The 20,640-nt window shown below is 39.2% G+C and overlaps 1 protein-coding gene and 1 non-coding gene across 7 annotated transcripts in view; both read right to left on the reverse strand.

Annotated features, from left to right (window-relative positions):
* Window positions 1–389: 389 nt before the first annotated feature.
* The window catches only part of LRCH2 (leucine rich repeats and calponin homology domain containing 2), a 112,547-nt gene continuing 92,296 nt past the window's right edge, over window positions 390–20,640 (reverse strand). For 3 of the 6 annotated variants that reach the window (XM_043973973.1, XM_043973971.1, XM_043973969.1), the window contains 7 exons: window positions 9,909–9,953; window positions 7,911–7,961; window positions 5,655–5,712; window positions 4,778–4,890; window positions 4,134–4,271; window positions 3,915–3,992; window positions 390–1,273 (listed from right to left, as the gene is read on the reverse strand). In XM_043973973.1, coding sequence (XP_043829908.1) covers window positions 1,154–1,273; window positions 3,915–3,992; window positions 4,134–4,271; window positions 4,778–4,890; window positions 5,655–5,712; window positions 7,911–7,961; window positions 9,909–9,953 — 603 coding nt within the window. In that variant the 3' untranslated portion in view covers window positions 390–1,153. The remainder of the gene's footprint in view (window positions 1,274–3,914; window positions 3,993–4,133; window positions 4,272–4,777; window positions 4,891–5,654; window positions 5,713–7,910; window positions 7,962–9,908; window positions 9,954–20,640) is intronic. The other 3 variants (XM_043973974.1, XM_043973972.1, XM_043973970.1) reach the window with 1 other exon arrangement.
* Window positions 8,900–9,006, reverse strand: LOC122734218. Its single transcript, XR_006354024.1, has one exon. It is a non-coding gene; the product is annotated as a U6 spliceosomal RNA (small nuclear RNA).

Here is a 20,640-nt window from a genome sequence, read left to right on the forward strand (position 1 = left end):
TACTTTCAACTCATGAGAGCCTTCCAGCTGTGACTTTCTTCATGGCCTACTAACTGAAATGACAACTCTGGGGCCCGGACACAGGCCACCTCCAAGCACAACGCATGAACATTAAGATGCTCAAATGGTAGCCTTGAACACTGCAACATAGCAAACTGCTGTCCTATATTTTAAATTACTTGTGGAGATTGCTGCTGCTATGTAGATGTATGGTGAAGCCAGGAAGGACGTGATAACAAGTCTGAAAGTTAAGATGTAAACCTGAGATTTTGGCAGTTGTATTAAAATATGTCTGGTAATCAGTATTTCCCTAGTTCTCAAATACCTCACTGTTTTATGTATCCTCTTTTCATTATAATAAGAAATAAAATATGACAAGTAATAATACATTTTAAAAGATGATTAAGTTTTGTAGAATTAAATAGTATAAATAAATCACATATTATTTTTGACAACATGAAATAACTAAAAAATAGTGTGCAATAAAACATCGTGAGGTGCATTTCAATCCTCACACATCACTGGCCTGACAGAAAACTAGGAAAATATCGGCAAGTTCTAACGAACACATCCATACATAGAGAAATTCCAAAAAGGTATAAGACTCTAAGAGTCATCAATTCCACAGGCACTTCCCATGTAAACAGTCTCCAGCACAATCTAACAGACTAAAAGAATCGAGCAGAAGCCTTTTTTGCTGACTCTTTGTTCCATGTAGGTATTCAACTCCCTAAAGACTGGAGAATTTGTGAAGCATAGAAATTATATTTGAGTGTAATTAAGAACTCAAATAGAGGACTTTTTGGAATTAGTAAAAATGGATTAATTTATCTGATATCTACCATTATGTTAAGATTTCAAAATATGCAAGCCGCATTTTCAATTTACCAATAATCTAGTTTCTCAAAAAAAATAATCAAACATTATTGATTGACTTGGTAAAAAGAATCTGAGTACATGAGAAACTGCTTTGTCAATCTCATTTCGAAAGAAGCTTAATTACTTAAGCTTTGATTTGACTTCAATTTTATCTATATAATAAAAGAAAGACACTTTTTGATTGGCCATTCTCATTCAGAAAGTTGAGGTGCTTAAAATGAGTACAAATAAATAAAACTAGAATTGGTTTTTTGCATAATTGTTTTCAGTCATGTCAAGCTGCTGACAGTTGAGACGCTTTAGTAGTAGGCAGCTCCAGAAGAGCCTGAACTGTGACCCCAACTTTCACCAGGCCTCTTTCTTCCAAAATATGGTGCGGCAGGCAGAGTCTTTCCTGGAAGGCAAAAAAGAGGCAAGACGTGATCTCTAAGCCATGGCTTTCAAATAACATAGTAGAACCCCACATACTCAGCAAGAGAGCAGTATGAAGTAGTGAGTGACAGGTCTAATTATGAAGATTTTGATTAAGACCAGTTTACTTTTGGCGGGAAGGGGAAATATACTACCACGGACCAGGTGAACAGTTTTGTCTAGCAGACCTTAAGAGACTGGCTTTAATAAATGATGAACTAGGATAGATAAAGGATGCTCAATAAAACTTGAGAAACGAGTATTCTGAAGTGTTGGAGTTGTTTCTTCTCTTAAATAACATTCATATTTCCCTCGCAAATCTTTGACCTTGAAATATGAAACAAGAATTTACAAAAGGCAAATTTCAGCCCAACCCAACCCAATCAGGACTATCCCTTTGTCATTCAACATGCTGATAGCATTTTGTTAAATACGATATTATTCCATTTTCATGTTTTCAAATGAACTCTTTCACTAAGCTAAGGAAGAATTCTATCCTGAAAAATAAATTGTGTGACCTTAGTTATAAAATGAAAATGAAAGCATCAAAATAAAAATGGCAAAGAAGGGTAATGTAAAGAGTAAAACAGTGGGTTAGAAAAATACTCTCGGGAGCAGCTAGGTGGTGCAGTGGATAAAGCACCAGCCCTGGATTCAGGAGAACCTGAGTTCAAATCCAACCTCAGCTACTTGACACTTACTAGCTGTGTGAGCCTGGGCAAGTCGCTTAACCCCCATTGCCCAGGATGGGACGGGACAGGACAGGACGGGAAGGGAAGGGAAGGGAAGGAAGGAAAAGAAAAAAGAAAAATACTCTGAGTTCAGAAAATAGGAAATGCAACTTTAAAATAATATGAATCTTACACATAAACAAGTAATAGGTAATAAAGAGAAAAAACAAAAATCTCTTGCTACCACCCCTAGAATTTTAAGTGTATCATGTATGGGATGTAATAAAAAAAGTTTCTCAAAGTTAAAAACTTAAGAATGATTTTAAAACTGGGGAACAATTTGGTTCAGTGTAATGTGTACTCAATTTGGGGTAAGAAGATCTAAATACAGATTTTAACTCTGTCACTTATGCCCTCTGTGACCTTGGGCAAGCTACTCTCTGGGCCTCAGCTTCTCCATTTGTAAAATGAACAGAATGAAGTCCTCTCCAGTTCTTTGATCTAATTATACCAAGATAATAATTTATAACTTAAATTTATATTTCTTTTTTTTTTTGCGGGGCAAAAAAAGAGTAATCACAAGGTAGCACATTTACTTCTGCCACAAAAACTTTGTTTTGTTTTGGTTTTGTGGGGCAATGAGGGTTAAGTGACTTCCCCGGGGTCACACAGCTTGTAAGTGTCAAGTGTCTGAGGCCAGATTTGAACTCGGGTCCTCCTGAATCCAGGGCCAGTGCTTTATCCACTTCACCACCTAGCTGCCCCCTATATTTCTTTTTTTTAGAAAAGGGGGTTCTTTCATATTGAATTCCACTGAAGTTAAAACTTAGCCAAAGCCCACATTTTCCTGGAACTTTCAATAGACAGACAGCTCAGCTGACCCAAGTTCACTATGGTCTGCTGCTCCAGACATACAATCAGGCCCTTCTTACATTCAGTCATTTGCACCTATGTTTACAAGAACAATTTGATGGTGTCATATTTTAATTGTGCTTTAATTAAGCAGGGTTCTGATTTAAATTCTTCTATAAATCCTTCCTTCATTTGCTAATAGGGAAGATACTGTGAAAGATGAGTAGGATCACTGCTAACTGTACAGAGTTTGGCTGCTCCAGACATTGTCAAAAGCTGCTACTAAAGTTTTCAAGGAAGAAGGAAAATAGACTACATAAAAGATATAACTGTTCACCATGAACTTGGATCCCCACCCCAGACGAGGTCTCCCTATGAGTAAAAGGACCTGAGACCCAAGTGCTCATGGCTTCCCAGACTGTAAGAACAGTGGTATGTATCCCCAGGTGTTTGGCCCTGTGGAGAGCCAACTCCACGTTCTGCAATTCAACAGCTTCTTAAATTGGTCAGAAAGAGCCCCAAAAGATTATCTTAAACAGAAGCCAAAATTCAATCCAGGAATCAAGGAAAGTCATCAAGGGGAGGTATCTACACACAATGTTCAGAATTTCAAGAAGCTGTGATTTCCTAAGTGGGGTACGCCTTCCAATGAGATAGACCACAAGCATTCTGAGCCTCAGCAGAGTGTCTTCCAAAGTTTTTTTGTGGTGGGGCAGCTAGGTGGTACAGTGCATGGAGTACCGGCACTGGATTCAGGAGGACCCAAGTTCACATCCAGCCTCAGACATTTAATACTTACTAGTTGTATGACCCTGGGAAAGTCACTTAACCCTCATTGCCCGACAAAACCAAAACAAAACCAAGTTTTTGTGGCAGAAGTAAATGTGCTACCTTGTGATCACTCTTCTCCAGATTTAGCTGGCTTAATCCTCAGACACACAGTCAATTGCCAGGCCCTTCTAGCCTAGTAGGATGCCCCACACAAGGGACCATGATTTGCCTTTGAGTACCAGGGATGGGCACCTCTACACCATGAGGAGGACATTAATGAATGTACGTGAGAGGATCTTAGTGAGAACATTTAAAACAAATTCTAATTACCTGGGACACCCCCAATTTTTTACAAGCATCGAGAAAGTTTTCTACATTTCTTCGACATTTTGCCATGCTTAGCTTAGGCTGTAAAGAGAAGAATTTCATGAGTCATCAATTTTTCATTAGCTAGAGGTCATCATCAACTTTATATAATAGAAAAGAACCTGCCTAGAAGTCCTAAATATATTTACTTAATAAAACTCACTCTGTGAGTAAGGGACTTACCACTGCTGGTGATGGTACATGAATACTAGCTACAGAGCGTGGCCTTATGTGATTGGCTAAATGGCAAAGAACTACTCCATCCATTAATGCAGCTCCAATGTCATCAGGCAAAATTACTTTTAACCTCGATTCAAGATTCTAGTTTAAAAAAAAAAAAAGAGGATATGAGTTGCACATAGTTCTTATCTTTAAAAACAACTGGCATACTTATATGACAATTCATTATACAATCAACATATTTTTAAGAGCACTACTTTTTTAGAAGTAAAATGAACCTCATTTTCCCACTAAATTACTGAAATCTGACTCCATTTCTGCACAGCAAATTAAAACTAGCAGGGGCAGCTAGGTGGTACAGTGGATAAAGCATAGGCCCTGGATTCAGGAGAATCTGAGTTCAAATCTGGCCTCAGACACTTGACACTTACTAGCTGTGTGACCCTGGGCAAGTCACTTAACCCTCACTGCTCTGCCCCCCCCCAAAGAAAGAAAGAAGGCAGGAAGGAAGGGAGGAAAGAAAGAAAGAAGAAAGAAGGAAGGAAGGAAGGAAGGAAGGAAGGAAGGAAGGAAGGAAGGAAGGAAGGAAGGAAGGAAGGAAGGAAGGAAGGAAGGAAGGAAGGAAAAAAACTAGCAAGTTAATTTACATTACGAAGTTGTCGTATTTGCTCCCTTTCCTCCCTTAAATGTTCCATCTTTCTTCTCATTGTAAATCCAGGATCTGCTGTCCCATACTCCTGGCGAGATGAACGACTGAAAGCTATGAAAAGCAGATATTATTTGCTCAGTGAAAATGGTGAAAGGAAGAAACGCCAAGCCAACACTGGCAAAAGAGGCATAATAATCAAATCCTTACTGCGACATTGACATGTATATTAAAACACATCAACACAAAAGAGTAAAAACTTAACCATCTGCATAACTGAGTACAACAGAACTAGAGCAAGCATGCAAGTGCTTTTGGATCCCCACATGTGTTCTGATCTGAAAATGAGTTGTCAGGATTTTACTACCTGCCTTTAAAAAATGATGACTACATATGATTCAGACTTTCATTTTCTTTACAGCAAAAGGAAACTGTTCTTGAAGGTCAGTATACTTATTCAGGATTAAGGACTGGGATTCGATACCTTGCCAAGGCACCTGGATGCATTTTCTTTTGGGCTTGCCAAATGCCAAAAGATCTCTTTTTGAAAGCCAACATAATGGCATGCTATAATTTTAAACAGGCTTGGGTCTGCTGGCAGGAGTGGTTGTTCTAAGAGTAGTCCCAGTAGGATAAAAATAAGACTCCAGTATCTCTAAGACAAAAAACTGAAGTGTTTGGGAGCTTAATGGTGAAGAGTTTGAAGAAAGAAGTGGAAGATAGGAATTAGAAAGACAAATAAAGTTAAGAGAAAACTATTTTTAGAAGGGGAGAAAGAAACTACAATAGCCAATAGCTATGGACGGAGCGCCATTTCATCTGGAAACTCGAGTTTACACATAACCTAGGAGACATTGAATTTAGAGAACATATTTTACCTGATCTAGGTTTCAGGCCAAAGGGACCGTGTGAAAAACTGTCAGTTCTGTCATAATCCTACAAATGAGAACAAACCGATATAACCTATTGGCTTTCACAATTACCAAGCTAGTTGTTCACATCTGTACCCTTCTTTTGCCATACTCATTCTCATTCTCCCCTTAAAAAATTCCCCTCTATACAGGAGAGATTTATGCATCACATAAAGTCGATTCAGCATTTAACAATTACTATTTTCTGACTGATAAAACGTTCAAGTTTTTGTAAATGTCTCATCACTCACAATGTGAAAAATGGCAGAAACAATAATCGTGAAAGGAAATAAGTAGGTAGGATTTGAAGAAATAAGGGTGTGCTTAAAGTCTAAGAAAAATCAAGTCAGCTCTGCACTGGGGCTCAACATTTCAACAGAAAAATTAACTGGTCAGCAACATTACTGATGATCTATCAGGTGAGGAATTTATAATAGGGTGGTAGATTATATCCAGCAAATCCTTAAATTATCACTACTAGGACCTGCAGGTCAAATTTGAACCTGTTCTCAGGCCTATGGGTAAACTTTCTGTTTCAAAGCCCTTCTCTATACATCTCATTGGCTTATCTGCAGGCAGAGCACATGGAATTATCTCCATTTTACAGCCCAAACTGAAGTACTCACAATTCTCCTCCACCGACTCAGTATTCAGCATAGAGGCCAGCAAAAGCTCTACTACTACTCCTCTACTCTACTCTACTTCAGCCACCAAAGTTTGCCCATGCTACAGGGAAGTCTTTGCATGTTACTGTGCTCCTCCATTGGCTCACATAATCAAGGCTAAAGATGTATGAGAAGCAATAAATGCAGAAGGAAAGATGTGGTGTCCCAGACAACCAAATCTAAATATATTTTGAGAACTATGTGTATCTTATTTTTCCATACAAATTTACCAAATGATTTCCCCAGTTACATTTAAAATCCTTAGTAAAATATTAAGACATAAAGAAACTAAGCAAATATAACAGAAAGAAAATGGCTGCGTCTTTTTTTTTTTGTTGTTTTTGGGTTTTGTGAGGCAATTGGGGTTAAGTGACTTGCCTAAGGTCACACAGCTAGTAAGTGTCAAGTGTCTGAGGTCATATTTGAACTTAGGTCCTCCTGACTCCAGGGCCGGTGTCCTATCCACTGCGCCACCTAGCTGCCCTGCGTCTTTTAAATAAAAAGAAAAAAAACCTACCCTGTCATGCCCACACATTTAGGTAATATACTCATCTACTGAACCAAAATGAATGACTGCGCCATTATTATCCAGTGAATACGGACTCATCCACCAAGAGCTAAGAGAGGTCTGGCCAAGCCCTGACCTCTAGAAATGATGCAGAATCAGAAAAGAATCTAGATTAGAGCTGGGAAGGAGATCCAGTCCAAGCTTCCTCTCCTGTTACACTGAGAGAGAAAGGGATTTGGCCAAGGTCACACAGAGCTTAGCTGAGTTGGTCCTTGAACCCAGTCCCTGACTTGGAGCCCAGTGTTCTCCCCATGCCAGGCTACCCCACAATCATCTGTGTAATTCTGTTCATATGTTCAGGGACAGCTTTACAAGTCCAAGTGGAAAGTCACTGTTAGAATGTGAATTTCTCACAAATAGTAAAAGCTGTGCTTAAAATTCATTATTTATTTTCAAATGATGAAGATCTAAGAAAAGTCATTTAAGTAGTACATTATTTTTTCTAGTAAATATTTATACAAATTCTTTCTCAATAATAACTCTCAACAGGAGTAGCTAGGTGGCGCAGTGGATAAAGCACCGGCCCTGGATTCAGGAGGACCTGAGTTCAAATCCAGCCTCAGACACTTGATACTTACTAGCTGTGTGATCCTGGGCAAGTGACTTAACCCCCATTGCCCCACAAAAAAAATAGTAACTCTCAATAATAATGCACGGATATCACAAAGACTGACCTTAGTAAAAGAGAATGTGCATAGAAAACATGATGTTAACTTTTAAAATATTTGCCAAACAGAATGTGTATTACTTCCCATGGACAAAAACCCCAGAGTTAACCAATGACATTCTACAGAAGATGAAGATGGAGTGAAGATGTCAGGAAGAGAAGGAGGAGCCCTGCGCGCACACAAACACACACACACACACACACACACACACACACACACACATGTACACATGCGCACACACACATATGTACACATGCGCGCACACACACACACACACATACACACTCACACACACACACACACGCAGAAAGAGAACATGTACCTCGGATGACACTGGAGACTGTGGGGACACATTAGCATTATCACTGTCTTGCTAAAATAAGAGACAAAAAATATGAAACAGAAGAAATTAAAACATGTGAATGATGAGCTAAAGAGACATACAAGAAATGAAAAATTGCTTCAATCAACTAAGCGTGACACTGAACTTTCTCATCTACTATAGGTTCTATGTCAGGGACCACTTCTAAATACCACATATGAAAACTTTTGGAAAAATATTCCTTTGGGGGGCAGCTAGGTAGTGCAGTGGATAAAGCACCAGCCCTGGATTCAGGAGGAGCTGAGTTCAAATCTGGCCTCAGACCCTTGACACTTACTAGCTGTGTGACCCTGGGAAAGTCACTTAACCCTCATTGCCCTGCCCAAAAAAAAAAAGGAAAGAAAAATATTCCTTTGCTGAGTACTTGCTGATGACAAATGATGATGAAATATCACATTTTTCCTGGAATATTTATGGCAGGCCTGCAGAAATCCAACCACCTCAAATAACCAGGGCTTGCAAGGGGATAATTAATTACTCAGCAAGCCTTTGTCTACAGTGATGTTAAGTTCCCTAAATTTTTGCCAGTCTTATAACAAGTCAATTTAGTATTGGACTGAACTTGGCTGCTGACTGAGAACAAAAAGCCTGTCGTGCAGGTAAAACCCTCAGTCTTAAATTCTGTCAAACATATAGAATTCTGCATCTCAGTGATGCCTTATCCCTCACAGGCAATTCAGGTCCATCCCCCCTAATCATGATTGGCTGCTTAGTGCAACATCACCCATTGGTTCTCTTACTAAAAATTTCCCAGAGGTCATGGGGAGAAATAGGGTACCTAAGCCGGAGAAAGAAAAATGAGACTACTGGGCCAATTCCTGACTTCTCCCATCTCTGGTCCTACTTCCTTACAAAGGAGTTTTGGGTCAGCAATGTCAGTATTCCCTGTCACATGAACTATCTGTGCTCTTCCCTCCCACACCCTGCCGCCATTTATGAAACACTTCACGAATTTGCGTGTCATCCTTGCGCAGGGGCCATGCTAATCTTCTCTGTATCGTTCCAATTTTAGTATACGTGCTGCCAAAGCAAGCACGAGGGATGGGATGCCACCACCTATGAATTGAAACTATTGATTATATGAATTTATTCACAATTCTGTCTGTTGCCTTGATTACATTGTGGTTCTAGCCAATGAGAACAATTGTCCAGCTTAAGATTTGTAAATTCTCAGGATTTATAAATAAACTTCTTATCATTGATTTAACAATGAGAAGCTGAGATTTAAACTGTGGTCTATAAGACAAAGATAAAGGCCACAATTCACAATGAATATATAAAGGTGACGAAAAATAAATGGTAATAAAACCACTGACAACTCTCCAGTCTGGGACTAAGTATATATTAGAGAAGTTACATGATCAAATCCTCAGAGTGTCATAGGTGTTTATTAATGGACTAAAAAAACCAGAGAGCCAGTGTAGTGTCTAGAGAGATGGCCTAGTCACTATTACCTAAATTCAAGTGTTGTCAACACATACTGTATGACCATGGGAAAAGAAATCACTTCACCTTTCAGTGAAGGCAATTCTGTAAGACTCGAAGTCAACAGTTTGTTAACTTTTTGATGTCATGTACCCTTGGGGCAATCTGGTGAAGCCCATGGACTTCTGCTCAGAATAATGGGTTTTTTTAAATAAGTGAAAGAAATGCCGAATTGCAGTTAGAAGTTAGTAAAAATTAAAATCCATCCAAGTATAAGGACCCCCTGCAATCTATCCACAGACCCCTTAAAGGATGCCAGGTTAAGACGCCCTTTACTAAATCGTGGACAATTCATTGCCAAAGTGAAGCAAGTTGTTATTATACCAGGAGGTTTCCACATCACAAATTTGCCCCCATAAAAAAAGTGGGGAGGGGAGAGGCCATAAGCATTAGAAATCAATATTAGAGATAGGAAGACAGAAGAATTATGGTAATTACGAATTGTCTTCTTACCTCATCATGTTCGTTTCCACTTGAATTCTTCCTTGAGGATTTATACTGCAAAACATTGGAAAAGCAAAAGTGAATTTTTTTTCCTCTGCCATACCATTCAATTCAAAGCAAATTCAATAAAATGTGAAGAGTTAAGTACCCCAGAATTCACTCTTCTTACCTTTTATGAGCTACTGAATTTTATGGCCAATAGATTTATTTATATTTTGGGGGGTAGATAGCTGGCACAGTAGATAAAGCACTGGCCCTAGATTCAGGAGAATCTGAGTTCAAATGCGGCCTCAGACACTTGGCATTTACTAGCTGTGTGACCCTGAGCAAGTCACTTAACTTTCACGGCCCTGCCCCCCACCCCACAAAAAAAAGATTAGATGAAGATGAGGAGTGACTGATGAGGATTGATTGATTAATGAAGATGCTGCTGCTGCTGCTAAAATGTATGGTACTCACTTTGCTGGGCTATTGTGAAGAAAATTCTTTATCAGGTATAAGGTACTATTTAAATGTTATCTATTACTGTTGTGATAATAAACCTCATGGGTTTATTGTAAGGAAATTTCTCTTTAAAGTACTATATAAATGTAGTTTACTATAAAAAAAAAAAGATGAGCAGGATACTATCAGAAAAACCTGGAAAGACCTACATGAGCTGATGCAGAGTGAAATATACTTTATAAAAAATAACAGCAATATTGGAAGATGATCTGCTGTGAATGACTTGCTTATTTGCAGCGATGCAATGATCCAAGACAACTCCGAAGGGCTTATGAAAAATTCAATCTATCTACTAAGAAAGAACTGATGGTATCTGAATACAGATTGAAGCATAATTTTTTTGTTATTTCCTTTATCTGAAGTTTTGTTTTTGTCTATTTTCTTTCACAACCTGGCTAATGTGGAAATGTTTTTGCATGATTTCTCATCTATAACATATTAAATTGCTTGAGTTCTTGGGGGGGAAGAGAATTTGGAACACAAAGTTTTAAAGAATTGATGTCAAAATTTGTTTTTACATGTAATTTAGGAAAATAAAAATTCCAAATATTTATATTTTGGTGCTTCCAAAAAAGTGTAGCCAGTCAAAAATGTGGTGGGTCATAAAAGTAGCTATATGTCTGAAGCTAATTTTGCACTGGCTACACCCATCTCCTAAAGCAGCCCATTTCCATGACTTAAGCTTGAGACCACACTCTCATCTGCGACTCCTCCCTTTTCTTTATCTGTAGGTCCAATTTGTGGCCTAGGCCTATCAATTCCTCTGTGAACTCTCTCTCAGATATGGATCTTCCCTTCATTCCCATTGCCATGACCAACCTTGTCTCAGGAGCTCATTACATCAGGGCTGAGCTACTCTTATACCCTTCTCTTAAGGACTCCCTAATTCCAGTCTATCTCACTATCAATTCATTCTGCAGATCATTGGCAGATACCAGAGCCAGCATGGCATAATAGAATGTTAGACTTGGAGTCATGAAGACCTGGTGTCAAATCCTACCCTAGACATTTACTGCAGTTGTTAACAAATCACTTAACTTCGCTGAGCCTCAGTTTCCTCCTCTGTAAAAATGTGGCTCATAATCCCTTCAGTATCAATGTTAGAGGGTTGTTGTGAAGCTCAAATACAATAATGTAAGCCTTAAAAGACAAGCAGATTTCTTCCCTGTTATCCACACAGTTCGTATTCTTCCCTGCCTCTGGACGTCTGCTCAAGCTGTTTCCTCCACCTTCCAAATCCATCAACTGTTCCAAATTTGGCTGCTTCTGCTTGGTGTTCCCCACATGCCCCTGCCGATGCCACTCTCCCCCTTCCTTCTCTATGAGTTGTCCTCTACCTTCTGGGCACCTGAGCACAGCCAATTTAGCAACATCTTGGCTAGGCCCTTGCATTGTTCTTTCTTTGTCTCATGTTCCTTCATCTTGGTTCCCCAAGAAGACCGAGGTCTTACAAGGGAGCAACAGTGACACCTCCAACAACTAGCAGAGTCCAGGACACACAGTAGGCGCTCCAAAAAACCCAATCTGAGGGGCCTACATTTAAAGTACAAGAAAACCTTATTGTTAAGACTTGACAAGCGCCAGGTTGAAGTATTTTGTATTTAATTAAGTATTTTAAATACCTCTGCTGAGCAAATCCTTTTTTCAGAAAAGGTACAAATGAGTAATAAGTAGAACTGGAGGCTGAACAAAAAAACAAACAAACAAAAAGAACAAAAAACAAACAAAAAACCAAAAAAAGGCTGTCAGAACCTAGAAAAGCACATTTACAATAACAATTTACTGAAGTAATTGGACTCTTCCAAGAAGCCGGAATTATTTTTTGGATGGATAAAATCATAGGTGGGCAGAGCTAAAGAAAATCAGTCTTCTCTCTAAAAGAAAAAAGCTTCAAAAGTGGTGAAGGGCTTTCATATGCTAATCACCAATATCCATTGAAGCTTGGAATCTTATAACTGCTATGAAAATTCCTTAGAGGTACAGGTCGAAATTCTGGCCCTTTGTTGTTCTTGTTGTTAATACATCCGCCTGAATATAAAAATCAATAGGTAAACATTGAATTTGCATTACAAAGTGCCCAAGTGAAGAAACCTGTTGTTCAGATCCCGTCAGTTAGGTGCAAAATAAATGTTCAGAAGGAAAAAGATTTGGTTCCTTTAAGAAAAGCTTTTAGTAAGATCCTCCGAAGGTCTAGTTAGTAGCAGAGAGGGGTTTATAAAATGTAAGGTTTACTCCATGTTAGCTACTGATGAGGAAGGAAGAAGGAAATGAGAAGAGGTCAAGGTACAATAACCCAGCTGGAAAGGCCCTGCGGATGAGCGCATATATATATATATATATATAGATAGATAGATAGATAGATAGATAGATAGATATATAGATATATCACTTGATTAGTGCAGGATTGCATGTCCCTTTGAGGCTTTGGTTTAAGTTTTGGTCCCTTGGAAGTAAGATGGCTTCCCTGATAAACAGGAAGATCAGAGAGAAAAAGAAAGGTAAAGTTCAAATTAGGAAATGTTGAGAAGGGGGGCAGCTAGGTGGCACAGTGGATAGAGCACCGGCCCTGGATTCAGGAGGATCTGAGTTCAAATCCGACCTCAGACACTTGACACTTACTAGCTGTGTGACCCTGGGCAAGTCACTTAACCCTCATCGCCCCACCAAAAAAAAAAAAGAAAGAAAAAAGTGTTGAGGAGCCATTCATTCATGAATCCCTATGCATGCATGCCCAATCTTCCTCCTGACATTGGGTATATTTGTGAGGATGTGCCCCAAGTGGGGTGGGGGTGGGGGCAGAGGAGTGAAAAGGAATGGTCTATTATTACCTTGCTTACTATGCTATTTCATTAACTGCCTTTACTTTGAAAACTGGCCTCTGGATGACTAGAAAAACAATTGACCATCTGTGGGAGTTCAGTAGCTATGGTACTGATTAGAGATATACTCACAGAGGCCCATGAATTTGGGGTAGCCATTCTGAGGGCACCCCAGCTTGGTGAGGGATCATATCGCAGATATGATTACAGTATTATTACAATTATAGGCATAAATAGCTATTCATCAGGTGACAAGAAAATCCAGTTAAAGAGAAAGAAAGGCAACAGAGTGATGTGGGATGGAATTTAGGGTCAAATTGATCGTGAGTTGTCCCAAAAGAATTACAAGACTCAGTTTCCCAAGTTTTATTGCAATACTCTTGGTGACCACAGGGAGAGAATCAGAATAGTGAAAAGGTATCTCTCAAAGAGTGAAAGAAAATACAGTTATATTTATAATATAGATAAATTGATTTATCAGTCAATAATCTCCACCATGGGGAGGTAAAAGGGAGGGCCTGTCCTACTCATTATAATATTCTCCATCTTGGGGTGTTACAGGGGAGGGCTTATCCTAATTAGGAGTTCCTGGGGTCCTAAGCCAACCCCCAAGGTGGGTACCTTTTTCAGTGGAGGTGTGTTTTAGGGGTTTACATGTTATAAAGTGACTCGGGGGACAAATTTGGCCTTTTTTGCATATGTCTCTTTCTGATTCCCATGACTAGTTTCAAAACATATTCATTTTTTATTTCTAGTCTGAATTTCTATAGGCTGTCATTTTATCATTGCTATAGTCTTCAGGTCTCCTCGGCCTAGCTCCCTCTGTTGCCATTATGGGTACTGATTTATGTGGGTACAAAAACCTAGCATCCTGACTTATAAGTTATCCATTAACTGGGGCCTGGCTCTCTTTGAGAGCTAATATCTGAATTAAAGCCTGGGTCTTTGGCTTTTCTATTAACCCCTTTTTTGCCTCCTACATCAAGTGCATTCCCCTCACCCCTCAATTTAACCCTAAAGATGTCATCATGGGGCAGCTAGGTGACACAGTGGACAGAGCATACACCCTGGACCCAGGGGGATCTCAGCCAAAACCCAGCTACTGCACGACCCCAGATATGTCCCCCAACTCCAATTTTTTATGGTTCTCTAGAGTCTTGTATTTGAAAGTCAAATTTGCTATTCAGTTCAGGTCTTCTCATCACAAATATCTGAAAGTCCTCTTTTTCATTAAAGTCCCATTTTTTCCTCTGAAAAATTATAATCAGTTTTGCTGGGTAGGTGATTCTTGGTTGTAATCCCAATTCCTTTAATGTAGAAGCTGCTAGATCTTGTGCTATCCTGATTGGGACTCCACAGTACTTGAATTCTTTCTTTTTGGCAGCTTGCAATATTTTCTCCTTCACCTGAGAGCTCTGGAATTTGGCTATAATATTCTTAGGAGTTTCCTTTGGGGATCTCTTTCTGGAGGTGATCTGTGGATTCTTTCAATTTCTATTTTACCTTCTACTTCTAGAATATCAGGGCAATTTTCCTGAACAATTTCTTGGAAGATAATGTCTAAGCTCTTTCCTTGACCATGGTTTTCAGGTAGACCAATAATTTTCAAGTTATCTCTCCTGGACCTATTTTCCAGGTCAGCAGTTTTTCCAAGAAGATATTTCACATTGCCCTCTTTTTAAATTTTTTTGGATTTCCTTTATTGTGTCTTGGTTTCTCATAAAGTCACTAGCTTCCATTTGTTCAATCCTAATTCTTAGGATTATTTTCATCATAGAGCTTTTGTACCTCCTTTTCCATTTGGCCAATTTTACTTTTCAAGCTGTTAACTTTTTTCTCATGTCTTTCCTGCATCACCCTCATCTCTCTTTCCATTTTTTCTTCTACCTCTCTAACTTTATCTTCAAGGTCCTTTTTGAGCACCTCTGTGGTCTGAGACCAATTCATATTTTTCTTGGAAGCTTTAGATATAGGGGCCCCGATGTTGACATCTTCCTGTGAGGGTGCACCGCAGTATTCCTTGTTACTGAAGAAACTTTCTATGGTTCTCGCCTTTCTCTGTTTGCTCATCTTGCCTTTCTTTTACTTGACTTTTAGCTATTTAACGTGGGTCACTGCTTCCAGGCTGCAGTATTCCAAGCTTCAGAAGTCCCAGGTGGTATGATTTAAGGAGGATCAGGATCTTCACTCCCCTGGCCTATTCCCTAGTCTGTAAATGACCCCAGACCAACTTGCTAATCAGCCAGCTTTGTGTGTTGTGGTTGTCAGCTCCGATAAGCCTGTGCCCCTCCCCGACCTGGGCCACTGCTACTCAAGCCTACCTCCTGGTTCCCAGCAGGGGTGAAAAACCCAAGTTCTGCCTCAGCACCAGCATAGACCCCTGCATTCTCCCCCCTGCCAAGGGCTCTGCCCTCTCACGAGACTGTGAGCTTAGTTCCAGACGACACTGGTGCTTCAACTGATTCAGAGGCTCTGGGGGTCTCCTTCTCTGATAATGCCTTCCTGGGACTGGATCTGTGTCAGGGTGACTGTGAGATTGGGCTCGATCCTGTATCTGCACAGCAGCTCCCTCCTTCTGACCTTCCAAGCCATTCTTGGTTAGAAGATTCCAGCACATTATTCTGTGGGTTTTGCTGCTCCAGGCATTGTCCTATGGCATTATTACAATGTTTTTTGGAGTGATCGTGTCATGAGTTCGAGAGCTCACTGCCTTTCCTCTGCCATCTTGGCTCCACCCCAGAAGTCCAGGCCATATATATTTATATTTATAACCTGTATCCACAGGGAAAGCTCCCTGTGGATACAGGTTACCCCATCTGCCATCTATAACAGCTATGGCCTTTTTCCTGTTCGAGGAAATAGGTATCTCAGAGAATGTCCGCTCAAGACTTCTCTCGAGTTCTCCTTTCTCTAGCGCCTAAATAAAAGATTACTTTATTCTAATTGGATTTGTGTGCAAGAGGGTGTAATTCTTTAAAGACGAATACCTAAGGAACCTTCCCCCCCAACCCATTTCACCTATTACACATACATAACCTTTTACTGTTGCCAAATTTTGAGTGATTCCCCACATTCAGTGATGTGACCTCACATGGGGTCGAGACCCACAATTTAAGAAGCTAGGCTCTAAATGACCTGCTATGGTGCTTTCCAACTCTTAACCTATGATCCCGTGAATGAATAGATCATTCACCTAACAATGTCACCTACATTCCAGTGTTAATATGAATATATGGATCACCTGGATTTGATGGAGGCACCTTATTATCCAAAAGTATTTTTTATGAAACCCTGGGTTAATAGGAGCAAAATGTCCTTCAACTGAACTCCAGACCTGAACCCAGATAGCTAGCAGATAAAAGACCCTACCTAGTGACTGCTTTTCCCTCAGGATAGTAAGTCCCTATCTTATGGTAACATCTGGGCATCCTCATCCTTGCCAAACCCTTTTTTGGAATCCTGTAATCTTACCATGACGCTTCTGTATTTTCTTCATACTTCTTATAACTGAAATTGTTAAACTCCTTTTTGCTTCTGGGTTGATTTCTGTATCATACTATTGAAACTGACAACGGCCAGTAATCAGTGGACTAAAACCATATATACCCTCAGAAATGGGGAGTCCCCAGAGCTTCTCTCTTAGGAGGGAAGTCTCCACATGATCATGTATTATCTTTCCTTTTGGGACAAAATATTAAATTGATAGTATGTTTTTCTGTCTGTCTCTGATCTGTTTCATTTGTAGGAGATAGTATGAGATATTATAATTTCTCTGATCTGTTTTATTAATTTTGTAGGAGAGACTAAACATTATTTCTCTGATCTGTTTATAGGAAACAGGCAGATACAAAAACTATAACTTAATATTTGATACCAGCAACTATTAATTATAAAAACATTATACATTTAAGCTAATAAATATGGTGTGCCTAGTTTGCATTAATTTATATACTTTAAAGTAATAAAAGGCTCTATGCTCTGATGAGCTAGATGCTAATGTTTTTATGATTATGCACAGTATTACCATATTTGTCATTTTGTACAAACAAAACTTGAATGAACTTGATTAAAACTTGATTAAAAGAAAAAAATGAAAGGTGAAAAACAGCATGCAGTCTACTCCCTCAATATCGGTTCTTTCTTTGCAGGTGGATAGTATGTTTCATCAATTTTGGGATTGTCTTGGATTATTGTATTGTTGAGAATAGTCAAGTTATACACGGTTCTTCATCAAACAATATTCCTGTCTCTGTGCACCATGTTCTCTTGATTCTGTTCACTTCACTATACATCATTTCATACATGTCTTTCCAGACCTTTCTGAAGTCATCCTGCTTGTCATTTCTTATAGCACAATGATATTCCATCACCATCATATACCACAGTTTGTTTAGCCATTTCCCAATTGATGGGCATTCCTTTGATTTCCAATTCTTGGCCACCACAAAAAGAGCTGCTAGAAATATTTTTGTACAAATAGGTCTTTTTCTCTTTTTGGGGATGTCTTTGGGATATAAACCTAGAAGTGGTATTGCTGGATCAAAGGGCATGCACAGTTCTATAGCCCTTTGGGCATAGTTCCAAATTGCTCTCCAGAATGGTTGGATCTTTTCACAACTCCACCAACAATGAATTATAGATGCTAATGTTTAAAAATCTAAATCAGACATTTCAATAATTCAGCTTGGTCCACTCCCTCCATCTTGTGTGAAAAATTGAGGATTTTGCTTTGTAGATTCAGGTGTTACAGCAAAATATAGGCTGACAAACTAGACAAGTAGTCCGGTCAACAGGCCACTTAAGCCCACGTTATGTAACAAGAAAGGAAGTCAATCTGACCTGTGCTATTTTATAGGCCCAGTTTGCTTCAGTATATCAGTCTAAAACCAGTCCAAAGCATGTAAGCTTCTTTCCAGAAGAATGCAAGCACATTGAGAAAAGGGTCTAGTGCTTGGATATTTTTGGTGCCATTTTTGTTTTTTTGTTTCTATAATCTTAACACTTTTTTTAAAATTTTGAGTTCCAAATTCTCTCCCTCCCTCTACCCCTCCTCCACCCACTGAGAAGGCAAGAAATATGATACCCTTTATACATGTGAAGTTGTGCAGAACATACTTCCCCGTCAGCCAGGTTGTACAAAAACAGTTTAATAACAGGTATGTGGAAAGGGGGAAGAGCCCTACCCCCAGGGGCGGTCAAGAAAGGCTTCATGGAGGAGGTGGCATATAAGAGGCACCTTGCAAATTTTGGCTGAGTTGAATTTCATTGTTGAAGAGCGACATTCTTCTGGTCAAAAAGAAATGCATTTCAAAGTCTGCATTATACACCAGTATATGTAATAGCAATGGGAATCATAGCATCTATAACCATCTGGATAACCTGACCAACCCCTTACAAAGAGGCCACAAAAAGCAAAGATTTTACAATAAAAAGAATCAAAGAATCTACAAGGATTCCTTAGAGGTCATTGAATCCAACTCCCTCATTTTAGAGACCAGGAAATGAAGACTCATAAAATGAATTTCTGAGCCAAATCACAGCCAAGTGGCTGTTAGATCCTCTAACTCCAAGTCTAATAACACACTTTCCACTGCACCACAATGCTAAGCAATCTTCAAAGGAAGGCTGCTCTAATGTTCTTTGACATACAAACACATACATACAAACACACACGCATACACACGCATGTGCGTACATACACAGAGGAATCAGCTATCAAATTGACTTGAACTCCCGATTATCACCAAGTAGCAAACGTTACTAACAAAAAGAATTTGCACCTTCAGCTGGTATCTTGTTTTCAATGACATCAAATAATTTTCTGGATTACATTTTGAGAGAATGGACATTCATTCTTTGAACACCTGAATCACTTTGCTCTGACCGCTCCCAGGATCCCACTTAATGCACTGCAGCAGAATCAGAATGGGGCTCAACAGTGTTGGGGAAGACTGAAAAGCCACCCCAAACTGCATATAGACAGCAGTTCTAGGAGAGCCCTTTCCTCATCTAATGTACCGTTACTTGATGCTGATCTCATTGCTTCCAGCACTTCTCTGAAAAAGTCTATTTAACACCTGCTCACAACAGTGGCAGATTTGGTCTTTTGCTGAAAACTCCCTTAGGAGAATAACTTTATTAACACTTGCTTGCTCGCTTAAAGATGGGGAAACCATCAAGCCCTAGTGGCCTAGCAGTATTTAGTTGGGCCAAGCAAAAAGAAGCTTCCAGAGAAATTTCATCAAGTTACAGAAACAAAATAACTCCAAAAGAGGTATCACTCAGAATGATGACTGATGCCTCCACTTAGATCCAAATTCTCTCTTCAGAATACTGAAACTCACAGTTTAATGAAATACAAGTTCACATTAAGTTCAATAATAGATCCTGTGAAAAGTCTTCTCAATTCTCAGGAGACTGAAGAAGAAAGAGAATGTCAACCTTTGTTCTTTTCTTTGACAGAAAGGCACTGGATAACTACAAGATATTTTACCTACCAAAAAAGTATCGATTCTGAATAACAGTTCTGAATTATTTTAGTGTAAAGCCTGTGAATTACAGGATAAGTCTCTCTGAAATGTGCTTATAGTGACATCTTGTGACTAGTAAGGAGCACTGCAAATCCCTCTGTTAAGTGACAAATTCAAACACAGTGAGAAACCTCACTTAAGTTTGGGAATTTGTGATAATTTGACACAAACTGAGTATAAACAAAACTGAGTATAATCCTACAAGGTAAAAATGGGCCTTTAGAAAGAAAAGAAGACTTTCAAAAATTTTTGTAGAAAAGACAAGAGCTGAGTAGGAACTCTGGAATGCAAAGACAAGAATCAAGAAATTCATTTACTTGAGTTATTGATATTATAGTGTTAAGATTGGGGGAGGGAGGAGGAGAAGAGAAATAAGTGTCCCTACAGGACCTTAATGGCCCCAAAGAGTACTAAAGTAGTAAATAAGAGCACAAAGGACTGGAGGTACACTAGGTTTCTTCTAGGGATTTTAAAGGGGAAAAAGATGGAAGAGTCAAATGAATACATTAGCACAGAATGGAAGAAGGGAGGTAGATCTTGCTACTTTTCAAAATCATGGTATGTGAAAAAAACAATAGACAAACATGGAGGAAAGGGGCGGGGAAGTTGGCACTAGAAGAACTTCAGCCCTAACTAAAACATACAAAGATGGGCTGACATATACACACGCACATGCATGCACACACGTACACAAACATGCCCAAAGTTTGATGTAGAAATAAATACGTGAAACTCAACAAGCAAGGATAGTGGTGGGAGCAGGGAAAGAGAAAGGACAGTATCAGGAAGTACCACAAACAAAGCAAATTTCATGATCTGGAAGGGGAGATTAAAAAGAAAAGAACCAATATCTCAGGGACTCTCCATCAATCGAGGAATGATGAAGTA

Source organism: Dromiciops gliroides, chromosome X, assembly GCF_019393635.1.
Source record: "Dromiciops gliroides isolate mDroGli1 chromosome X, mDroGli1.pri, whole genome shotgun sequence".
Lineage (NCBI taxonomy): Eukaryota > Metazoa > Chordata > Mammalia > Microbiotheria > Microbiotheriidae > Dromiciops > Dromiciops gliroides.